At 35.1% G+C, this 12,345-nt stretch overlaps 1 protein-coding gene across 4 annotated transcripts in view; it reads left to right on the top strand.

The window, feature by feature from the left end:
* Nucleotides 1-12,345, top strand: part of TRPM7 (transient receptor potential cation channel subfamily M member 7) — a 116,526-nt gene that overhangs the window by 46,677 nt on the left and 57,504 nt on the right. For 3 of the 4 annotated variants that reach the window (XM_034660988.1, XM_011226462.3, XM_034660987.1), the window contains exons 9-12: nt 554-677; nt 2,098-2,170; nt 4,216-4,316; nt 11,057-11,191. In XM_034660988.1, coding sequence (XP_034516879.1) covers nt 554-677; nt 2,098-2,170; nt 4,216-4,316; nt 11,057-11,191 — 433 coding nt within the window. The remainder of the gene's footprint in view (nt 1-553; nt 678-2,097; nt 2,171-4,215; nt 4,317-11,056; nt 11,192-12,345) is intronic. The other variant, XM_019800940.2, reaches the window with a different exon arrangement.

Here is a 12,345-nt window from a genome sequence, read left to right on the forward strand (position 1 = left end):
ACCATAATATCTTAAAGTTATCTTTATAGAGTATCTTATAAAATGTGAGTAGTGCTGTTGCAACACATACATGCCTTCTAAAATTTTTTTTTTTTAAAGAGTTTTTTAGACTCTAGGCTTTTTTTTTTTTTTTTTAAGATTTTATTTATTTGACAGAGAGAGACAGCCAGCGAGAGAGGGAACACAAGCAGGGGGAGTGGGAGAGGAAGAAGCAGGCTCCCAGCGGGGGAGCCTGATGTGGGGCTCGATCCCAGAACGCCGGGATCACGCCCTGAGCCGAAGGCAGACGCTTAACGACTGCACCACCCAGGCGCCCCTGCCTTGTAAAATAATTTAAAATAATTCATAGAGAAAATAACTCCATTTATTTCCCCCCCCATATGACTTATTTTTGGGAGTCTCATAAAGGACAATATCTCACTCAGGGTCAAGTGTTTAATATTAACACATTATCTCTAAAGGTCTTACATAGATTCACCTAAACTTCATGTTAGAGTCTACAAATAATAGAAATTGAAATCAGTGAATTAAGTTATGTTTCCTCTCACCCCAGCAGTCTTCCTGATGCAGCAGAGCCTGATATTATTTCAACCATCAAAAAAACATTTAACTTTGGCCAGAGCGAAGCAGTTCATTTATTTCAAACACTGATGGAGTGCATGAAAAGAAAGGAGCTTGTAAGTAGATTTATACAGAATAAGCCTTTTTATTTCATTCAAAACACATTTTAAATTTGTGAAATACTTTTTTTTTTTTAAAGATTTTATTTATTTTAGGAAGAAAGAGAGTGTATGTGGGGTGGGGCAGAAGGAGAGGGAGAAAGAGAAAGAATCTGTAGCAAAATCTGCAGTGAGCATGGAGCCCCACGTGGGGCTCCATCCTGGGGCTCAGTCCTGCAACTGCGAGATCATGACCTGAGCCAAAACCAAGAGTCAGACACTTAACCAACTAAATGAGCCACTCAAGCACCCTGGAATACTTTTGTTTTTATTTTGGATTTGAAATTTTAAAGTATTTTTAACCATGTAAAGATGTCATTTGTTGTTTGGTCAAGCAGAGTGATATCAGAGAAGGATTATAGTTTTTATATGGTATTGAGACATATATTTGCACTTCTGTTTTAGGAAAAGTTTAGTAACTAGGCCTCAACAGATTATATCTAGAATCAAGGAAGAACTGTAAAGAGTAGTTTATGGCTTCTCTAAAATATATTTGAAGAGGCACCTGCCTGGCTTAGTCAGTAGAGCAGTGCAACTCTTGATCTCAGGGTTGTAAGTTCGAGCCCCACATTGGGTGTAGAGCTTACTGAAAGGAAAAAAAATAGAATATATTTGGAAAAAAATTTATTTCACTCTGATTAAATGCTCAGATTAAATTGAAGATCAGTGTTGCAGGTATCTAAACATGGGCTTAAAATTTTTTAACAACTATGATAGGTAGACGATAACATGATTTGATCTGCTGTTTTTCATGCATTTCCTTTTTGTACACAATAAAATTGCAAAATGTGTATGGGGTTATGATCTTTTATTTTATGAAAAATGTTATTAAATAGAAACCTCTCAAGTGGCATTTCACTTCAAATAATTTAAAGAAATTTCCAGTAAAAGGATTGAAGAAAACATTTTTCATTCAAGAACCCATGCATATATATATACACACACACACACATATATATACACACCTATATACATATATATGTATACATATATATGTGTGTGTGTATATATATATGTATACATATATATATAAACCTTAAATGTTCACTCTGTAGAAAGAACATCAGGATTTACTCAGACTTGTAATCTGTAGTCTTAGGCCATGAGTTGATTACTCTAGTAACGTACCTAAGGTAGGTCAAAAAATGAATATAATATGAAACTAAATATTTTGAGTATACTTGCCATTTTTATTTGGTAACTGATAGAAGGTTTTTTAATTTTGTGGGGATTTTTGTTTTAAATGAAGTAATTTCTGACCAGAAATCCCAAAAAACTTTATCTCCCATGTAGTTTGAAATTGCTTCTTGTTTTATATACCTTATTCCTTAGCTTTGAAAATATAAAGGCATAATATTATGAATTGATCTTTAAATAGATCACGGTTTTCCACATTGGATCAGATGAGCATCAAGATATAGATGTAGCAATACTTACTGCACTGCTTAAAGGTAAGATTTAAAGTTTTTTTTATTTGTAATAATTTTACTTATAGCCTGTTTATATAAGATAGGACTTTTTAATCTAGCTAAGTGTTTGGGAACTGAATTTTTCAATAATTGTTCTTTGTGGAAGACACAGTGTTAGCTTTCTGTGACAGTTGATGGGCTTTTGTTTTTGTCTTGTAGAAATTAAAATTTTTTTTTAAATTTCTGCAAGGGGGGTGCCTGGGTGGTGCAGGCGTTAAGCGTCTGCCTTCGGCTCAGGGCATGATCCCGGTGCTCTGGGATTGAGCCCCACATCAGGCTCCTCCGCTAGGAGCCTGCTTCTTCCTCTCCCACTCCCCCTGCTTGTGTTCCTTCTCTCGCTGGCTGTCTCTGTCAAATAAATAAATAAAATCTTTAATAAATAAATTTATTTATTTATTTATTTATTTATTTATTTATTTATTTATTTCTGCAAGGTTTTTGGCACCAGACCCAGTTAATTACAGTATTAAGAATGTTTCACACTATAATTGGCTGAAAGCAAGTGTTTAAAGGTAATGAGGTCTTGGTTGATAGAAATTAAAACGTTCTTAAATATGATGTTTTCATTCTGAAAGGAAGTTTGGAAAGAAAGCTAGTGGTATCTTTGAGGATTAAAGTGTTAACGCACATCGCATTGAACTGTGTTGTCCTCTCATCTTGCCAAAGACATCCAGCAATAAACAGAATTACAGTGAAAAATCTTTCTAAAAGTTAGAAGCTGAAGCTGTGTCCCATCTGGGTGGATACTTGAAAGTCCAAGTTTGCAGTGAAGTGGCAGGAGCAGAGCAAGAGGACACCATGTTGTTGTCATTCACAAGAATTTCCCAAGTATTAGACCATAAAAAAGTGCTAATAGATCAGATATTTTTAAAATACTATAATAAAATATATTTAGATCTTGGGAGTAAGACATCATAAGTAATAGAAAATCCAGAAACTATAAAGGGAAATATCAATAAATGGGATTGCGTACATTTAAAAAGTAAAAAGAAAACACCTAATATTTGCCATATACTTTCTTTGTGCTAGCCACTGTGATTTAGTGTTTTATACTGTTTATCATTTAATCTCACAACCACCCGAAGAGGCAGATTTCCTATTATTTCTTCATTTTATAGATGAAGACATTAAGGAATAGGAATCTGGAGGGACCACAGAGTTGTTATAAATGAATAGTAAGATGATCAATACCTCATGGAAAAATGAGTCAGAATTTATGTAAAAGATGTTAGCGGAATAATACAAATTCTTGGGAAAAATGTAGAAAGATGGTCAATATTATAATTAAAGGAAAGTAAATGTTAATACAGAAGCATTTTACTCCCCTACTGGGTATTCTTATACCATTGATGGATGGTATCACCTTTCTGGAACATATTTTGGCAGTATATCAAAAATTTTAAAGTATATGTTCTTTACCCAGCATTTTGGCTTCTACAGAATCATCCTATTTAAATAATCAAGCATGTGCATAAAAGTATACTCACCAAAAAATTCAAAATAACCTGAATGTCCACTAGAGTGTGTTTTGAATCAACTTTAGTTCACCTTTAAAAGGTATTATTAATATGTATATAAGGTAATCTCTTTGTACTATTCTACGAAACTAAGGTATGATGTTAAGGTACATGAAGTAGGCTACTGAATACTTTGTATAATATCATATGCTTTTGCATTGACAAAAGTATTTGTATGAATTTATATATGCAGAAGAGCACCTGTAAGGATGTTTTTCATAATCTTAACATGGTACTATCTCTGTGATAGAAAAAGATCATCTTTGTTTTATTCTTATTCTGTATTCTGAGTTGTTTGCAATGAATGAGGCTGTGTGTTTTCTGTAGTTGGAAAATAAAAGCCCTCAACCCTGGGGGTAACCTTATGTCTCTGAGGCAGGCTGCCTCTGAACAGTGACTGAAACGAGCTATGTAAGTTAATTAAAAGGGAATGGGGAGAATTCATAAGTGTTCACATTTTAATGGAGATAAATTAATTGAACTTATCGACTGTTTTCTTTATTCAATTAGGCACTAATGCATCTGCATTTGACCAGCTCATCCTTACGTTGGCTTGGGATAGAGTTGACATTGCCAAAAATCATGTGTTTGTTTATGGACAGCAGTGGCTGGTATGTAAATAGTCTATATACACTATGTAATTAAATTAGACTGTGTAAAATCGAAGTATTTGCTGGAACTGTGATCTAACTTGACATTTTATGTCTGCCTAAAATGCAAAATTAGTTTAGCTAAACATTTCTACAACATCCAGATCCATTTAGGATTTAATAAATTAGTTCTGTTTTGTTCATGGTAAAACCTTATTTTTTATAGAGTATTGATCACTAAAAATCCAAGAACTGAAAGAAGTCTTAGAAATAGTAACTATACATCTGTGTTTATCAGGGATATTGGCCTGTTATTTTCTAATTTTGGTATCAGGATAATGCTAGGGTCATTAAATAAGTTTGGAAGAATTTCCTCCTCCTTCCAATCAGGGATATTGGCCTGTTATTTTCTAATTTTGGTATCAGGATAATGCTAGGGTCATTAAATAAGTTTGGAAGAATTTTCTCTCCTTTTTGGGAGAGATTAAGAAGGATTTAGTATTAATTCTTCTTTGAATGTTTGGTAGTATTCACTAGTGAGCTGTCTGGTCCTGTTCTTCTGTTTGTCGGTAGGTTTTTGATTATTGATTCAATCACCTTACTAGTAATTGGTCTGTTCACATTTTCCATTTCATCACGATTCAGTCTTGGTAGGTAGTATTTTCCCAGGAATTTAGGCATTTCTTCTAAGTTGTCCTTTTTTTTCAAAGCTTTTATTTATTTATTTGAGAGAGAAAGAGAGAGCACAAGCAGTAGGAGTGGCGGAAGGAGAGGGAAAAGCAGGCTCCCCTCAGAGTAGGGAGCCTGTAGGTTGTCTTTTGTTTTTTTTAAAGATTTTATGCATTTATTTGAGAGAGAGAGAGAGGAGGAACAGTGGGGAGGTGTAGAGGGAGAGAGAGAAGCAGACTGCCCACTGAGCAGGGAACCCGACATGGGGCTCAATCGCAGAACCCCAGGATCATGACCTGAGCCAAAGGCAGACACTTAATCAACTGAGTCACCCAAGGCCCCCGGTTGTCCCGATGTTGTAATGTATAATTGTTCATAGTAGTCTCTTATAATCATTTGTATTTCTGTGTTATTAGTTGTAACATCTCCTGTTTTATTTCTGATTTTGCATCCTCTTTTTTGTTTTTTGTTTTTTTGGGGTTTTTTTTTTCATGATTCTTTTTTTTTTTTTTAAAGATTTTATTTATTTATTCGACAGAGATAGAGACAGCCAGCGAGAGAGGGAACACAAGCAGGGGGAGAGGGAGAGGAAGAAGCAGGCTCTCAGCAGAGAAGCCTGATGTGGGGCTCGATCCCATAACACCGGGATCACGCCCTGAGCCGAAGGCAGACGCTTAACCGCTGTGCCACCCAGGCGCCCCTCTTTTTTTTTTCATGATTCTAACTAAAGGTTTCTCAACCTTTTGTTTATCTTTTCAAGAAACCAGCTCTTAGTTTGATCTTCTCTATTGTCATTTTAGTTTCTATTTCATTCATTTCTATTTTAATCTTTGTTATTTCCTTCCTTCTACTAACTTTGGGTTTTGTTTATTCTTTTTCTCATTTCTTGAGGTGTAAAGTTAGTTGTTTGAGACTTAAAATTTCTTGATGTAGGCATTTATTGCTATCAGCTTTCCTCTTAGAACTGCTTTTGCTCCATTCTACAAATTTCGGTATGTTGTATTTCCATTTCTAATGCTTCAAGGTTTTTTTTTGTTTATTTGTTTCTTTGACTCATTGGTTGTTCAGTAGCATGTTGTTTAATTTTCACATATGTGTGAGTTTTCCAGTTTTTTTCATATAACTAATTTCTAGTTTCATACCACTGTGGTTGGAAAAGATGATTTCAGTCCTCCTAATTTTGTTAAAACTTGTTTTATGGCTGACCATATGATCTATCCTAGAAAATATTCCATATTCACTTAACAAGAATATGTGTTCTTTTGCTTTTGGATGGGGATGTTCTGTAAATATCTGTTAAGTCCATTTAAGGCCAATGTTTTCTTACTGAATTTCTGTCTGGATGATCTATCAGTCGATGTAAGGGGGGGTGTATTAAAGTATCCTACCATTACTGTATTGCTGTCTCTTTCTCTCTTTGTGTCTTTTTATATTTGCTTTATATATTTAGGTCCTCCTGGGTTGGATGCATAAATATTTACAAATATTGTATCTTTTTGTTGGATTGACTCTTTTATTATTATGTAATGCCTTCCTTGTCTTATTACAGTGTTTGTTTTAAAGTCTGTTTTGTCTGAGATAAGTATCACCATTCCATTTGTCTTTGGTTACCATTAGCATGGAATTCTTATTCTGTCCCTTCACTGTTAGTCTGTGACTTTACATCTAAAGTGAGTCTCTTGCATGCATCATATAGATGATGAGTCTTATTTTTTTTAATCCATTCAAACACTCTGTGCATTTTGATTGGAGTATTTAGTCCATTTACATTTAAAGTAATTATTGATAGGTATGTGCTTACTGCCATTTTGTTCATTGTTGTCTGACTTGATGGATGAATGGATAAGGAAATTGTGTATGTATACAATGGAGTATTATTCAGCCATAAGAAAGAGTGAAATCTTGCCATTTGCAACAACATAGATGGATCTTGAGATGATGCTAGGTGAGTTATAAATACCATATGATCTCTTTTATATGTGGAATTTAAAAAGAAAAATCAAGCTATGGATAACAGAACAGATTAGGGGTGGGGAGAATGGGTGAAGGGGGTCAAAAGGTTAAAAGAAAAAGAAGGAGGGAGGGAGGGAAGGAGGAAGGAAGGAAGGAAAAAAAATAGTCCTCTATGTACAGAGAATTCATTACAGTGTTATCTTAGATGTTTAGACGAGTCCTTCCACGGTCTTTCCCATCTTACTAAATGGCAACAACCTTTTCCCAGTTTGGGGGATAAGAAACCTCAGTGTCATCTTTTATTTTCTCTTTTTCATATATTCTAATCCAGTTGCATTTGTAAATGTTTTCAGATCTACTTTCAAAATACCCAATTTTTTATCATCCTGGTCCAATCTGTTATCACCCTTCTTCTACATTGTTTTAGTAGCATCCTGTTTGGTTTCCTTATTCTCATTCTTCCTCTCCCTTTAGACAGAAAGGTAGATCACATCACATTTACGCAGAGCATAAGCCAGAGCCCTTATGATGGCCTATAGGGCTTCACATCTTCTGCTGTATTACTACCTCTCTTACCTTACATGCTAACACTATTCCCTTTGCACTCTTTTATGTAGCCATATTGGCGTGTTCTTAAAACATACCAAGAATGCTCCCCCGTCTTTGTACTTGCTGTTTTTTATCTCTGGAACAGTTTCCTCTAGATGCCTACCTGGACTTGATTTGTTTTCTTTTTCTCTTTTCCTTTTTTTAAAAAAACATTTATTTATTTAAGTAATGTCTGCACCCAATGTGGAGCTCAAACTCAGGACCCTGAGATCAAGAGTTGCCCCCTCTTGTGTCTGAGCCAGCCAGGCACCCCTCTTTTTCTGGTTTCTAACCAAACATCCTCCTCAAGTTAGGCTTTTATTGTCTACCCTATTTTATTAAGGTTTATTTACTTTAGAGAGAGAGAGTACGCACAAGAGCATGAGCATATATGGGTGGGGAGGGGGCAGAGAGAGAGGCAGAGAGAATCCCAAGCAGATTCCACGCTGAGTGCAGAGCCTGACTGGGGGCTTGATCCCATGACCCTGAGATAGGACCAGCGCCGAACCCCAAGAGTTAGTCCAATTGCACGACCCAGGTGACCATCCACCCTACTTTAATAGCAGTCCCCTGTGACAGCATTTTCTGTATTCTTTGCCATTTTTTTCTTTAGCATTTATCACCATATATCTTAGCTATTTGTTTCTCTTTCTACTCCTAGAAAGTAAATTTTAGAGAAGCAAGAATATTAAAAAATATACATATATATTTTTTGTTAACCTGCTGTATTCACAGACTGGCATAGTAAATACTTGACAAATGTTTGTTACATGTCTGAATCACCAGGAAGCTTGGCAAAATAAATGTTCATCCCCACCTTGGATTATTTTATGAGGACGGGGTGTATCTTTTCTATCTACAAAGTATAAACAGCAAATTGCAGAAAAGCATGCATAGGATGAACTTCATTTTAGCAAATTCTGTTTATGGGTGTACACACATTCAGGCATATCTGCAGGCACTATGTAGTCCTAGAACCTTTCTGAAAACTGTTATTATGGGATATGTTTGTAGAGACGAGGGCCAGAGGAGACAGTTTCATTTTATACCACTTTGGTATTTGATTATTTTTTTTAAACCATGGAAATGTATTTCCTATAAGTGATAAAAAAGAATAAGTCACTTCCATTCTTACAGGACTACAGAGGAAAAAAATCAATGTTAATCAGCTGTGGTAAAACTGTAATAGTAAACCAACCTTTTATTCCGTTGAATAGCTTCATTGGGTTTCTTATCTCCTCAGATGTAAAGGCTTGGACAAAGCCTTTATCTTCTATAAAAATGTGGTTTATCTCATGGATTTGTTCTTTACAATATTACCTATTTGATTTTGTGCTTTCCTTCATGCTAGAGTTTGTGGTGTAATTGTTTTACTGTTTTTTCTCTTCATTTGTTGGGAGTTCAGAATGCATTGAGTGTATGAAGAAATGCGGAACAAAACATAATTTTTCTTTAAACCTTTTTTTTCAAAATTGGAAATTTTGTCAGGCTTTATTGTTGTTTTAAGGCAGTGGTTATAAACCTAATTCAGATAGAACACCTCTTTTTGTTCAATTCAGATAGAACATATCAGTTTTATTATGACCTTTTTATTATGAAAATTGACTTTGATTGCTTTCTACACAAATTAAAAAAAATGTAATGCCCTATTACATAAAGACAAATGAAAGTGATTTATAATAAAAATAGATCAATGTAGAGGTGCTCAAGAATGGCAACATATAGATGGCATGAGTAATTAGATGCTTGCACTTATTTTATGTAGAATCAGTGTAAATGCTGCAGTTGTGAGTGCACTCTAATACAGAAATGTTGTTAATGACTTAAATGCCATGGGAGCAGAAAAACACCCATTACAAGTACAGGAACAAAGAAAGAGCAGGAAGAAGACCAAACAGGAATTAGAGTAAAGTAGTTAATGTTAGAATAAGTAATAACATATCAGAATTGTTTGTATGTGATAAGAGAAAGAAAGAATCTTAACTAAAATAGGAATAACATGCCATGATAAATTACCAGTTGTAAGTATGAGAAAATAAATACGTTTTAAAGTGTTATTAGTTAATTTGGCCTTATCTTTAAGTGCAATGTCAAAATATTTTCCTTGTTACGACATAGAACTGAGCGGTAAAAAAAATCCTGCAGAGAAAAGATCTTTCATCTTGAAAACCCATCATGTATAAGGTTTGCATTTAGTCTATATCCTTAAAAAGATCTCGGTGACCAAATCCTTTGTTGAATGATGAAAATAGAGGATAGACTGGAGAAAGAAATGTTAATGGAAGCTACCGTAGAGAAGTTGTATAGTTGTCTAGTAAACTTCTGAAGACAGAATCAGAATAAGATTAAAAAATAAGGGGTAAAAAAGCCCCATCATTTTGGTATTGATTTTTCACTACAAAGTTTTATTTTATCATATGGTACCAAAATATTAAAAATATACAGAAGCAATAATATGAGCTATTAAAATATCTTAGTATCATACATATAAAATATATTAATATTAAATATATTAATGTTCTGTTAATAAAATACCCTTTACTAACGATACTTAATGAAATCTCCATATTTGTGTCTCCACTAATTTAATAGCATTTGATTCAGAATTTGTTGGAATCTGTATGAAGAGTCCCTAAAAACTTAAAAGGGACAGCTTGTAAATGCTGACTGATATACATGTGTTAAATTAAGCTCAAACAGCACAGATTGTGTTGCTATTTGGTGGTGTAACTTCTCTAATATGAATAATTTCTGTTAAAGTTCTAAAGAAAGCTAAGTACCATCTTATGTAATTTATATGGTAGTTGTATTTTTAGAAAGTTCATTTTGTAAAACAAACCATGGCAGTACTTTGTGTTTATATGTAAAGCAGAACTATTGCATTTTTATTTGTGAATATCTAAGGATAACAAAGTTGTGTGAGATATGGGACAATTCCTTTTTGAGTGAAATTGTCTGGCATGTTGTATGATTTCTGGTATCCTTTGAATGTTAGTAATGGCCCCAATTATTGAAATATCCAAAAAAACCTTTCCTAAACATTGAGAACTGTTGCTCTAAGATATTTTTCCCCTAAATTTACTTGATGATGGATTCTTTCTTTCTCTTTTTTTTTTTCTTTTTTATCCCTATATAACACTCTCCTGCAGAAATACTGCTTATGAAATGTTCTTTGGGGAATGCTACTCTGTAGAGGTCTTTTCTGCTATTCTCTTTATACCTTAAGTCCCAGCCTTTTACTATTTTGTATGGGGTTTTTTTTTTTTTTTGAGGTGGGGGGAGGGATGGAGGAAGAGGGAGAGAGAGAATCTTAAGCAGGCTCCACATGCAGCATGGAGTCGGATGCGGGGCTTGATCTCACAACCCTGAAATAATGACCTGAACCAAAATCAGGAGTTGGACACTTAACTGACTGAGCCCCCCAGGCACCCCTATTTTGCACCTTTTTAATTTTGTTCTAAAACTGTTCAGGAACAAGTAAGGACCTGCATTTAGAGCTATTTGTATAATTAGACTATGAAATAAATTCATTAATTTTTATATTCTTTTAGGTTGGGTCCTTGGAACAAGCTATGCTTGATGCTCTTGTAATGGATAGAGTTGCATTTGTGAAACTTCTTATTGAAAATGGAGTAAGCATGCATAAATTCCTTACCATTCCTAGACTGGAAGAACTTTATAACACAGTAAGTGTATGTTAAAATTCTTTGTTGACTATTCTTTATCATCTTTGAGAAGTGTCATTTTACCTGAACATACCCAGTTCTACTGCTAAAACCTTTAATGGTCTACTTGATTACTTGGAAGAATTACAGCCAGTCTTAGGGTGGATTGGTTATGTGACAGTCTGAAAACCTTTCCTTGTTTCTGGAGATTTTCCCTGTCACCATAGTCGCGTAGGAAGGAGGTAAATAACCCTGTCCCCCATTCCTTCCCCTCACCCCCTTTTTAAAACCATGGGATCAGCTTCTTTTTTTAAGATTTTTTTTTTTATTTGACAGAGAGAGACACAGCGAGGGAGGGAACACAAGCAGGGGGAGTGGGAGAGTTCGGAGAAGCAGGCCTCCCGCCGAGCAGGGAGCCAGATGTGGGTCTCGATCGCAGGACCCTGGGATCGTGACTTGAGCCGAAGGCCGACGCTTAACGACTGAGCCACCCAGGCACCCCAGGATCAGCTTCTTAATTACAGAGTCATTGTATTTCCTTTTTTTTCTTTTTCCTCTTGGTGGTCATTTGTTACGCCAAACTTCTTTTGATGCCTTTTCTTTTCTTTTTTTTTTTAATATTTTTTTATTATATTATGTTAGTCACCATACAGTACATCCCTGGTTTTTGATGTAAAGTTTGATGATTCATTAGTTGTGTATAACACCCAGTGCACCATGCAATACGTGCCCTCCCTACCACCCATCACCAGCCTGTCCCATTCCCACGCCCCCCTCCCCTCTGAAGCCCTCAGTTTGTTTCTCAGAGTCCATAGTCTCTCATGCTTCATTCCCCCTTCTGATTACCCCCCCTTTCCTTAACCCCTACTTCTGATGCCTTTTCTTAATGGAGAAATTACACATTGTTTTTTCTTTTCTCCTTTTTGTTTTTTACATTCATGATTTTGACCTTATGGTGTCCCCCTTTTAGCTTACATACCATTTTTCATTTTTTTTTTTTTCTAAGAGCTCCTGAAAACTTTTTCTTTACAAAAGCCTTTTTCATTTCAGGTGTCTAGCATTGGAGAGAGTAAATACTGCCCATGTTACTGGTTTTCCATGTTACCAACATTAGTTTAATTGTACTATATTTTGAGGTACACTCTTACCAAATCCTGGCTTTCTAACTTCTCTGC

The sequence above is a fragment of the Ailuropoda melanoleuca genome, chromosome 5 (assembly GCF_002007445.2).
Source record: "Ailuropoda melanoleuca isolate Jingjing chromosome 5, ASM200744v2, whole genome shotgun sequence".
Classification (NCBI taxonomy): Eukaryota; Metazoa; Chordata; class Mammalia; order Carnivora; family Ursidae; genus Ailuropoda; species Ailuropoda melanoleuca.